The sequence below is a fragment of the Rhipicephalus microplus genome, chromosome X (assembly GCF_043290135.1).
Source record: "Rhipicephalus microplus isolate Deutch F79 chromosome X, USDA_Rmic, whole genome shotgun sequence".
NCBI classification, from domain to species: Eukaryota; Metazoa; Arthropoda; class Arachnida; order Ixodida; family Ixodidae; genus Rhipicephalus; species Rhipicephalus microplus.
The window spans coordinates 12,008,348-12,021,070 of NC_134710.1; the positions used below are offsets into that span (position 1 = coordinate 12,008,348).

Here is a 12,723-nt window from a genome sequence, read left to right on the forward strand (position 1 = left end):
CTTGTTTTTGTACGAGAAGGCTTTTTGACCCAGTCGAGACATCAGCAGTAATGCAGAATCTATGGAGTTTGGGCAAAGAAGAACCCTCCATAAATATACTGGAAGAAATCTACAAAGGATCCACAGCCACCATATATCTCCATAAAGAAAGTGAAAAAATCCCATTAATGAAGGGTCTAAGGCAGGGATACACGATCTCTCCAATGCTATTCACCGCGTGTTTACAGCAGGTATTCAGGACCCTAGACTGGGAAGAGTTAGGGATAAGAGTTAATGGAGAGTACCTTCGTAACCTGTGATTCGCTGATGACATTGCCTTGATGAGTAACTCAGGGGACGAATTATAGTTCATGATTACTGAACTGGACACTGAAAGCAGAAAAGTAGGTCTTAAAATTAATATGCACGAAACTAAAGTGTAACAATTTCGGCAGAAAGCAGCACTTTGTGATATGTGGAGAGGCGCTGGAAGTTGTTAAGGAATAGGTCTTCTTAGGACAGGTAATAACCGTGGAGCCGAACCAGGAGATTGAAGTAACTAGAATAAGAATGGGGTAGAGCGAGTTGGCAAGCACTTTCGAATCATGACTGGTAGATTGCCACTATCCTTTAAGAGGAATGTATACAACAGCTGCATTTTGCCAGCACTTACCTACGGAGCAGAAACCTGGAGGCTTACAAAGAGGGTTCAGCTTAAATTGAGGACGTCGCAGCGAGAAATGCAAAAAAAAAAAAAAAAAGACAGGTGTAACCTTAAGAGACAAGAAGAGAGCAGAGTGGGTCAGGGAGCAAACCGGGGTTAAGGATATCATAGTTGAAATAAAAAGAAAAATGGACATAGGTTGGACACGTAGCACGTAGACAGGATAACTGGTGGTCATTAAGGGTAACTAACTGGATTCCCAGAAAAGGCAAATGCACAAAGGGGAGACAGAGTTAGGTGGGCTGATGAGATTAAAGAGTTTGCGGGTATAACGTGGCAACGGAAAGCACAAGACCGGATTGATTGGCGGATCATCGAAGAGGCCTTTGCCCTGCAGTGGGCGAAGTCAGGCTGATGATGATGGTGATGACCCATTGAAGCTGCGTTCACATAGCAAACATTTTTCAAAGCTTCTACTTTTAAAACAAACACTTCTGACACGGTCATGGCGCATATATATGGTGCATACAAAGTGAAAAAAAAAAAGGTTAAAAACAACAGGCATTCCAAGGCATGCGATATGCGCACACTTGAGCATGCCCCGCTGCATCCCAAACCCTCAACTCAAATCCCAATACCACTCAAGATTGTTTAGACTTCCTTTGAACAACAAAAAAAGACGTTTGCAAGAGCCCTTATTTCAATTTGAAAAAAATATGTATTGTGCTGGTTACTTGAGTCATAATAAATATTGCCATTTTTAAAATATCTGATACATGTATTGTGCTGGTTACTTAGGTCATAATAAATATTGCCATTTTTAAAATATCTGATACATACCATTAGAATTTGATTCGAAATTATTCGATCAAAATCACTATTTGCATCAAATTCACTTTGAATCTAAAATGCACAATTTGCACGAGCCTAGTAAAAGGGAGATGCCGTAATGATACTGAACATGGTCACGCTGCGTGTTAAATCCTTGTGCTATAATGTAAGCATCAACGGAAGCTTGTAGCTAACGTGAGATACAAGCTGCAACCAACAAAAGTGTCGACAGGCACACGCTCCGCTGGTCTAGATAAAGTGTGATTTTGTGAACCATGAACAATGCATACGAAAGGGACCTTTATTATGGCGCGACTGGTGGGGCCACCTTGTGATCAAGGCTCAGTGCACACCCCTATATGGCCATTCCAAAAAGCGAAGCATTTTTGCCTAGTCAGTTTACATTGAAAGTAAAATGCAGAAGGGTATACAAGCTGTCTTTAATGCCTGCCGAAATAGCGAGCGCACCAGCGATCACACCTTTAGTCAAAGATCATATAACAACGCCCCCCCCCCCCCCCTTACGGTCCTAGTTCCTTCCTGCTCCTTCAAGACTTGCAAAGCTTTCCTCTCTGCTTTAGTAACAATTGATGGCAGGCCTGACACGCGGGGTGATGTTATCGCATCCATCCTCCTTGCAAAAAAGATAGGTTGGCTCTGCTTATCTCTGTTTTAGCCATGTTTGTTGCCCCCACTTGTGTGTTTTTACCCCCGTGTAAAGCACGATGCCCGGGAGGATGTTATCGATTTGGATAGTACACAAAACTTCACGGTGATGGAAGCGTATGCCACATTTTTCGCGAGGAAACAAACTCTACGTACGTAGAATGCCCGCTTTGCTAGCCACCGTGTTGGTTTCAACAGCAACAGCACAAGAAAATTTTTCTGTTGTGAATTTGTGTTGTCCCAGCGATAGATCTTCGATGCCATCGTAGCGCCATCGGGTGCACGTTATTACTTTATCTGATACAAGCAAACCGAGTTGTTGTGCGTCAGTTTTTTTTTTTTTTTATCGCCATGTCTACTGCGCGGTTTTATGTATCGCCTGAATTTCAAGCTCGCCCGTGTACTCAGATTTGGGTGCACGTTAAAGAACCCCAGGTGGTCAAAATTGCCGGAGCCCACCACTACGGCGTCTCTCATAATCAAATGGTGGTTTTGGGACGTTAAACCCCACAAATCAATCAAATCAATGAATTTCAAGCTCGCCAGCTTGGTAGAACGGCATTTAAATTCACAGGGTCTGTCAAAGGCATTGACAGGTGCTGCAATGCTAATGTGAACTTCATCATTGTTTGCTCAGTGGGGTAATTCAGAATACTACTTTTATTTAAATAGCAGTGCTCATGATCACTCTGCACGGTTTAAATGAGGTTGAATGTTTTGTACATAGTTTTTTTCCCCTAAATGCAAACCTTTTTTATACTGCTCCAAATTTGGATTTTAGTGCTCAAAAAATAACGTTCTGCTGCTCTGAAAATTGTTCCGAATTCTTTGGGCTGTAGCGCCCCTGCATTGATTAAAAAAGGGGGGGGGGGGGTTGCAGCACGTGTAGGAGTCTCGGCTGTTTTTAGCACACCCGTCAAGGTGGGTCAAAGCTGCTGTAAAATTTTGCTCTAAAAAGCATGCACGATGTTTAATTAAATGCCCATTCGAAGCAGAGTTTGACATACCGCTATCTTGTGGCATGTCATATAACAGGCAATGAGTAATCTTGCTGTATTGTGCTAAGTGTGGTTGCATGCCACACTTTTACCAGAGAAGGGTTATAAAAAGATGCAAAAACCAATGCACCAGATATTCAGGGCCCATATGATTCAATAATGCAATCACTAATCAGTAAGCATGGCTTGCACAATGAGTTGTAAGTTAGTAAGTAAATGCAGTAAGTTGGTTATTAGAGCACAGTTAGGAGTGACATGTTGTGATGCTTTCTTTGCAGAGGCTCTTGCAGCTGCTGGCACAGCGTCAGATGGCAGTGGCTCTGGAAGTGCAGATGCTGCAAAGTGTGGATCCAACTCTGCAACTGGGGAACCTCGAATCACAGCGGACTCTGGTGCTGCTGAAACTAAACCGTCAGAAAAATCTGCTGCCTCTAAGGTAACAGTCGTTGATCCGTTTTTTGTAGGTGTAAAGGGCGTTTTTCAAAAAGTGAATGGCAATATCAAAACAATTAGAGCAAAATCTGAGGACCACCCAGCGTGCAATGGAACGCAAAATTTATACAAATAAGATTAAAAGATCAGAGTATGGCAGAAATAGTAGGAGAACAGACAGGAGTTGCAGGAATTTTAGCTTAAATCAAGCGGAAAAATAAAACAACGGACCTGGGTCACGTAATGCATAGAACAGACAACTGGTTGACAGTAAGTGCTACAGAATGGTTATAAAAGGATAGAAAACACAGTCGGGGAAGACAAGGAGTTAGACGGAAGGATGAAATTTAGAAGTTCGCAAGGATAAATTGAAATTGGTTCGCACAGAGTAGCGCATGGAGCAAGAATATTTGAGGAGGAAAAATTTCCAGGCCGCGGCAGCGCAAGGGCATTGCGATAGTGTCACGGAGGAATTTATTTTATACTGAAGCTAGGCATGTGACGTTTTCAGCGTGTTGCAGTATTTTATATGCACTTGTATAGACGCAACACATAAATCGCGATATTGTTTTGTAGAGTAAAATCTCGATAATACGAATCACTACCTGTACATTATCGGCGTGAGTGGTTCATGCTGCACCGCTTCTTCCAAAGCGTATCGTTCCGCCGCCATGTCAGTGCACTGAGCAACAAATACTTCACACTTGGGGTAATTTGAAGGGAGCACGCAAAATATATTCTTATCATCCCTAATTCGTATGAGCCAAAAACAAGTCGAGGCTGATCATGAAGATGAACAATAACTTTATTGGGGTCAACTACTTCTTGCTGAAAGAAGTTCATAATGTTTTATTGAACTTTCCTGCTTTCACCGCGTCTCAATAAAGTGCCGCGGTTTTCTCACTCATGCTGCTGGTGCTATCAGGCAGATTCACACTTAGCATCAAAGGAAGTGAAAGCGGCAAAACTTAGTGAAAATTCACACGCTTCGCCGCTTACGAGGCCGGAAAAACGCGCCACGATGTTGATACGAAAAAAATCAGTCTTAAGAGAATTCACACTCGAGAATTCAAGCGAGAATGCCAGAGCAGCCACAACACCACGTCTGCATATGTCGAAAATGTTCACATTCGTTGTGCCCCTCGTATACATGCCACCGCCTCCATCTTTGCCACTTCAGAATTTATTCCTGAGGATTAAAATTTCTACCATGTACTAGTTATGCATGCAAAGCACTGAAAAGAAACAGTTTACACCTATACAAGCGTTGTTTCGGGAGGTACGTCAGAAGAAGTGACACGAGCAGACGCACTGGTAGCTGCGGCAGCAGATTCAGCCGGCAGTGCAAAAGAGAGACACGCTAGGGCATGCCGACTCGCTGCTGCCGCACCTTCTACTTTCGGTGTTCACAGCGATTGTAATTCAAACCAGGCTCTCGATGAATGCGTCTTTTTCAAGGTCATGAGCTTTGTTGTGCTGCATGGGTAGCTTGTGATTGCGCCGATGCGAGCCACCGCCAATGCCTCTCCCTTCATGTTGAATGTGTGACTGGTTGTTTAAACTGGTTTAAATAATGTGATTTGAGAGCTAGCGCAGCCGGTGTAGTTAATGCCGTTATAAAAAGGCAATCCGTTATCTCATGGTGGCAAAAGTGGTCTCGTACTGATATTTTCGCATTGCTCTTGTGGCATGGTTTTCCGGCCACTTTTCTAGCGGCAAAGTGAGGGAAATTTCAGTGAGTTTTGCCGCATTTTTTCTCTTTGAGGCCAAGTGTGAATGGGCTTTACTCCCAAAGACAAGCCGCGTTGCGCTGCTCGCGCGCAGCGGTCAATTGCGCATTCATATCATCCGTGGTTGCTGGGGAAATCGTTGGTATAACACCGAATCACGGCGTATTCTATATAATGTAGTCCATCCAAGGCAAACTTAAAATTCGCATTAGCCGTAGTCGTATCATCAAGATTCTACTGTACATTATCAAGCTTTTCAGATTTCTCTTTGTGACATCAATCGGTAGACGTAACCGATACTTTGGCTACAGTTACTAATTGGTACTGCCAGAATTTTAGGTCGTAGAGCGCTTGAAACGAGCTAATAATGGTCCTTGAGCAGACGATGTATGCCGCAGGACGTGTACACGCTCCTCACTTGCATGTTGTGCGCGCACATGTGTAGGTGGCCTTGGGAGAAAGGGAAAGTTGCCAACAAGTAGCCATGAATCTCTTCGTGATCTTGGCTTCCTCACATCGTGCCGGCGGCTTCGAAAATTTGAATACTGGTATTTCAGCCAGAAAAGTGTAGAGTATAACTTTAGATTGACAGTTTGCACGATCTCACATCTAAGCAATGATTCAAAAATGCAAGATAACCAACATGGTTGCAGTGGTAGCTTCAATTAAAAGGACACTAAAGAGAAACAATCACATGGTTTAGATTGACCAATTGCACTCTGAGAACTCTAATGGCCTTTGTTTCACTATCCTAAGTTCATTCTTAGCGGAAAAAGTCAAGCTTAATTGTTTCATTTTTAAATTTTCGTGCATGACATCACAAATTTCAATCTCCGTGCATGAAATCTCCGTGCATGACATCACAAATTTCAAAATTTTTGTATTTGTGCAACATTGGCTCGATGAAACTTCCTAGGAGATTGTATGCCAGGTCTACGGCACTTTGATGATGTGGGCTCAGGCTTCTTACACTCTAGGATGGCTCAATGAACCCATAAGAAGGCTTCAACTTTTACACAAGGCGGGGCTGATTGACATATTAGAAGCACAAAACAAATGAATACCCTCGAGCTTTGAGTTTTGCCGGTGGCGTCAATCATCACGGTGACGTTACACTCACTACACATTAGGCAGCACGACGACGTCGACGCGATATTGTAAAAATCTAGCGCAACCTTGACTCTCTCAAACACTTGCACAAACGCTCACACATCCACCTCAGTAACACACACAACACACAGCGCTCACTACCTACTGTTTGTTGCTCCTAAATGACCTTCATATATACGTGCAGATGAATGTGAAAAGGCGATATTGATTGGAGCTGCGCATGTGGAAAGCTTACAGCGCGTGAGGTATATAGCGGCGCCACACAATAAGGAACAAAAAAAAGGGTAAGCACAAAAAGCAGATAAACCAGCTTGAATCACTAAATCCTTGCCTCGAGAAAAGATATTTCCTGTTCCTGTTGATGCAACACCAAAGACTGCTCGCTGACTCAGGTATCCTTATTTTTTTCAATAAAATATTCTTCCAACAGCTTCGGGGTTTATACAATGTGAAGGCGCTTAGCGCTGTATGCGTTAAATCGAAGTTCACCGCGTTCTGTAAAAAAGTAGGACTACCTACGCTAGCTAGGACCCTAGTGTTGTAACTTCGTCTTTACCAACGGAGCAGACGACGTTCATCATCATCGCGACTGCTGCTCAGCTTGCTCGAGGGCACGAAGCCATCATTTCTTTTTCTATTCATTGTTCTATTAAATGGCGTTCGTTTCGAACCTGCCCTCTCTCGTTCCTGCATGACAGTCAGGTAGCCGGCGGACCTCGAGGTCCATTACACCTAGCAAGCGGCAAAAGCATTAACTTGGAACGCCTTTTTTTTTTTCGCCAAAACCCACAAAGTGGACATACCTTTCAGGACCATCATCAGAACCACTGTTATGTGAAAATGGTTCATGGCAGGGCAACATTAGTAAATTTCTCTTAAGCAAACTAAAGACGCTTTGTGTACCAAAAAGATCCTTTCTGTACCAAAAATTCTAGTGATTTCGGTGATTTCTTGAGGACTAACCAGCAGATTTGCTTTGCTTTTTTCAGTAGATGTTGAAGACTTGTTCTATTCTGTTCTTCACGATAAGCTTTTGACGTTGGTTCAAAAGTGCATAGAAGGTAACGGTGACGTTTATTTTATGAACAATGCTAGCGTGTTCATTAAAAACTTTTTAGCGCTTTTAGAATTTTATCTTAACGTCACCTTATTACTTTTGACGGCAGGCCCTATCTACAACAACAAGGAATCTGTGTAGAATCCTGTGTCGCCTCGGTTATCTATTTTTTTTAGCTGATGTTGATAGGACGTTTGATAACAATGAGGGAAGGTTTTTAGATATGTTGACAATTTTTTAATTCCTGTAAACAAACGAGTGCCCAATACACCCCCCCCCCCCCCCCCCCGATTACTTTTTAGATTTTCAAGAGGATGGTTGTACTTCAATGAGTGTGTGTGCCAAAGAGGTCTCATATGAAGTTGAGCGTTCTTATTGTGAGGATGTGCTTAGTGTTTGTAAAGATTATGGACATGGACTTAGTTTCACTATTGAGGTACCAACAGAGACCTGTTTACAGTTTTTTTTTATCTCAAGCTACTGTGGGACAGCGACCACTTTTGTTGGTATTACCATTCTGAGTGAAAAAGGGGCTGCTGCCGTATGATTCTGTGCACTCAAACATAGTTATAAGAGGATTGCTTCACTTTGCCTGGAATCCTCGTTGACCAAGTAGTGTCCACACCACATGCGTACTAGTTTTTATGATCAGATCAGCCGATTGATGGCGGCGGGCTTCCCTTCGTTGGTCATAAATTCCGTCGCCAATTCACTACTTCAGAAGATGAAATGTGGAACACAAAAGGATGGAGCTGCTTGGGATCCATCGAGTTCCAAGCCTCAAGCAATGCCGTACTTGCACAAGCTCTCTCATAACCTTTAAGGGGGGATGCGGGTCTTAGAATGGTGAAAAATGGCCAAAAAGTTGATTTTGAGAAAATGCGATATTTGAAATTTTTAGACCTATAAGCACGTGTCCTCAAATTGTGAACGCTGAATTCGATCAGTAAATGGATTAAAATTGATTATGAAGTCGCCACGGGAGCCGCAAAACAACCCACGGCAGGTCAAATTCGTTCAAACTTCCCGCGTGCGCCGCCGGCGAGGCAGTCGGCCGATCGCTGCCATCTTGGGCTTGTTTTGAAGCTGATTCCTTTGTGCGCATTTTGCCACCCTTCAAAATGGCGTCGCTTAAACAGAACGGCTGCTCTCGCCCCTTTTTCGGAGCCCCCTTCCGGGCCGCTGATTGGCCGGAGCGCGCGCGCACCAGGCGAGCCCCCTGTTCCTCGCTTCCTGTTGGCTGATGCGGCCAAAGTTGCCCGTGCTTTTTTTTTTTAATATTGTTCGTCGGCCGCCGGTTCCCGTTCGCGCACGTTGTTCGTCTGCTTCCCACACGTGCCTGCTTGTGCTACGCGACCGACGCACAGACTTTCTGTCTTTTGCCGGCATGATTGGACACGCTCGTCTAAAGAAGAAGACGTGCCAAACGTACGGCGAGAAACGGAAGCGCCCGTGGAACGCCCGCCAGAAGAAAGCAGCCGACAACATGCAGCCGATTTCGCCCGATGCCGCCGAAGCGGCGCATTCCGACGACGGCACGCAGCCGCGGACGGTTGTGTCCGAAGCGGTGCACTCTCCTGTGCCTTGCAGCAGCACCTCATTGGATTAGTCGTCGTCGGATCGTCATCTTGCACTTCCAGCAGCATCCTAGACCTCATCGACATAGCGTTTTATTCGGTGGACGAGTTTGCTGAGTGCGCGAGAAATGCAGCGGGCTTGAAGGCATCACTCGCATCGCAGTGCGCGACAGAACGTAAGTTCGAGTTACTAGATATTGATCTGGAGGATGGTGGCAAAGAAAACAGGACAGAATTTGTTATTGTTGATCTGGCGGCGATACGCTCGTTATTTGGACTTGTCGCATGCCCAGAATGCGGTGTAAGAAGTGTCACTATTTCAAAGGCCAAGAAAGAGTACGGGCTGTGTTCGAAGCTCATAGTCACGTGCGGGAGTTGTGACTTTTGCAAAGAGCGTTTTTCGTCGCCACGTATAGCCGACGAGACCGACGCCAAAATAAGGTCGTTTGAAGTTTATATGCGTGCCATGAAGGCTATCAACAGCATCGGCAAGGGGGCAACGGCTCTGTTGGGCTTCTTCGCCGGGATGAATATTTCGCATCGAGGGCTTCACCACAAGAGTTACCAAAGCCACATGAATATAATGGAAGAAGCCTGCTGTGCGACTGCTGCCGAATGCGAAGCGGCGAGCGTTGCTAGCGTCAAGGAGCTCTATGCGGAAATTGGCAACGCGCCCGGAAACGTCGACGTCATTTATGACGGCCCCTGGCTTACGCATGGACGTAGCTCGCATATATGTGTTGGTTGCATTGTTGAGATGTATAGTGGCCTCGTGATAGACCATATCGTGCTATCGAACTTTTGCCTGGCTTGCACCACAGGACCCAAGGAAGGAGAAGCAGGACATTCTGCCTGGCTCATTCAGCATGCCCCTCTGTGCCAGAAGAATGTTCATTGTAATGCTGGCCAGATGGAAGTGGAGGCAGCATTACGCTTGTTTGAGCGGTCACTTGAAAAGCACAAGCTTCGTTATACAACAATGCTGTCGGACGGCGACAGCAGGACATTCCATGCACTCACAGAAATACAGGTGTACGGCTTCATAAAGGTGGCCGAAAAGGACTGCATAAATCATTTACAAAAGTGTATGGGAGCTGCCTTACGTACCCTTGTAGAGAAAAAAAAAAAAGCTCAAGGTGGCTCACTTGGTGGAAAGGGCAGACTTAAGCAACAAAAGATGAAGAAGATCACCTCATACTATGGCTACGCATTGAGAAGCCACAGGAACGATGTTTTAGGTATGCAGAAGGCTGTTCTAGCAACTTTGAACCACACGTCTTCAATTGACGAGGCACCATAGCATGACCTTTGCCCTGAAGGCCCTGAATCCTGGTGCAAATTTCAGAGAGCTCTTGCGAAAAATGAGAAGCCGCCACCACCTAAGAACAGCCTGCCTGATTTCGTAACTGGGGCATTGGAGCCTGTGTTTAGGCGGCTGAGCGACAATGCCCTCTTGGAAAGGTGCAGCGATGGGATCACCCAGAACCCAAGTGAGAGCCTGCACGCTATGATTTGGCAGCAGGCCCCCAAAACTCAGCATGCATCCTTGCGGAGCATTGAAAGGGCAGTTGCCGAAGCCATCAGCCGCTTAAACCAAGGCACAACCAAGAGCAACGTGGAAATTGCTGAGAAGCTGGGCTACAGCGCTGGCAATAACTTGGTGCGTCGCAGCCTTGAGAAGGACAAGGGCAGGCTGCAAAAATTGCGGAGAGCATCTCGACAGCAGTTCAATAAAGGAAAGACTTTCAAAGCATCACAAGCCAGCAGGGGACTCTGCTTACAGCCCTGGTCTGCTGTAAACAGTCATGATGGCAAATAGTGAGAATTTTTGCAAAAATAAATATTTGTGGTTTTAGACCTAAACATTGTGTAAATCTATTGTCTATCGAAGGACAACATTATTGCATGATTTTTTTCTGTTCCTTTTACTTGCAAGGCACTGGAACGACCACAAAGTAAAAAAGTAATAATTCTCATGCTGAGTCAATGACTATTTTATAGTTCTAGAACAAGCTGTGAGCAGTATTCTGGGTGGCTACAGTGAAATTTAGCATGGCCATTTATCCTATAATATAGAGCTACAGAATGATGTCATTAATATCGCTGTAGCTTCACTTTAGCAAAAGTTGAAGTTCCTAGAAACTTCTAACTCGTTTTTCTCAGTTCGATGTTTTTGCACATTGCACTCGGCCTTACGGGGGTTTTTCCTATGTTAAACTTGAGTGAATGCGACAAAGTTGGTATAATTTTATTCGTTTTGACATGATCTAGGGGTGATGTTATTTCTATTTCTCTAGCATCACTTCAAAAATTACCATTGAAGATTTTAGTGAGAGAAATTTATTGTAATACAGTGACCATAAGAGTTCGCCATTTTCTTGCTTATAAAATGCCTTCAATAGATAAAAACAGCATCACCCCCTACAGCAAGTCTCCAGCATTGGGATTATGCATTCACTTTTTGGATTTAGCAAGAATAAATTGCTAAGAAGTCCTGTAAGAAGTATGCAATTAATTAAGATTTAGACCTTCATATTTTCTAAACCACTTGAAATATCAAGAAACAAATTAGCGATTTGAAATCAGCATGAAAAACTAGCTTAGGTAGTGAAGTTTGGTTAAGATTGAGCAAAACAAAATTAAAAAAAAAATGTTAGAACCCATGTCCCCCATTAAGAAGGTTGCTGCTAGGCATGGTGTGGCTGTAGTCTTTTGGCTGTAGTCTGGTGTGGCTGTAGTCTGTAGTCAGCGCCAGATAAGCTCGCCAAGTTGTGTCCATGCATTTGCAATGGCAAGAGATTGCAGTTGCCTGAAAAAACATGAGAACACCTTCGTTAAATGTTTCATGGGAGTTGTATACTCCATTCCTTTATCTTGCGGTAACATGTACAGAGGGGTCCACTGTTGAAGGGAACACCGGAGCGCGTGCCGTCTACGCGGTGCCAAACCGGCCGGCAGCGGCAACTAGTTTAATGCAGGAGCAGTGAGCGCAGTGGGCGGCGCTCATTTGTCGTCTGCTACAGTTGCGGCCACGCTTCAGCTCGTCGTGGAGCACGGTTGTGGTCGCGGAATCTTTAGTCGCTTTCCTTCAAGCTAGAATGAAAATGTCTTGAATGATCTATAATCAGATGGCTATCCCGTGGCCCATCAGCCGGATTGCCGTCTTTCATTCTCCTTGTCGTTGGATAAGGAATTGCCCGCTTCAAAAAAGATTTTTGTTGTAGCCAGTGTTAGGCGCTTGTAAATTCTTTGTTCAGCTTACACACTGCAGCAGACCAAATCTGAATTAGTGCACATGAAATGCGCGCTCCAAAAGGATAATTGATTGATGGTATGTGGGGTTTATTGTCCCAAATCCACCATATGATTACGAGAGATGCCACAGTAGAGGGTTCCGGAAGTTAGACCACCTGGGGTTCCTTAACGTGCAACCGAATTTAAACAGATGGGCCTAGAGCAATTTAGCCTCTATCGTAAATGCAGCTGCCGCACCCGGGATTCGATCTCGCGACTTGCGGGTCAGCAGTTTTGTACCTTCACCGCTAGACCACTGCGGCGGGGCCTTGCTTCACAAGAAAAAATGTTCTTTATAAAGCTATGCTAGGAAAAATACGATTGTAAAGAAGTCTTGCTTCTTTGAGCACCAAAAATATCAGTGAGGTAGTGTGTTAGATAATCT

At 44.5% G+C, this 12,723-nt stretch overlaps 1 protein-coding gene across 3 annotated transcripts in view; it reads left to right on the forward strand.

Annotated features, from left to right (window-relative positions):
• The window catches only part of LOC119175661 (transcription elongation regulator 1), a 253,503-nt gene that overhangs the window by 104,675 nt on the left and 136,105 nt on the right, over positions 1–12,723 (forward strand). For all 3 annotated transcript variants that reach the window (XM_075881832.1, XM_075881834.1, XM_075881833.1), the window contains exon 8: positions 3,417–3,574. In XM_075881832.1, coding sequence (XP_075737947.1) covers positions 3,417–3,574 — 158 coding nt within the window. The remainder of the gene's footprint in view (positions 1–3,416; positions 3,575–12,723) is intronic.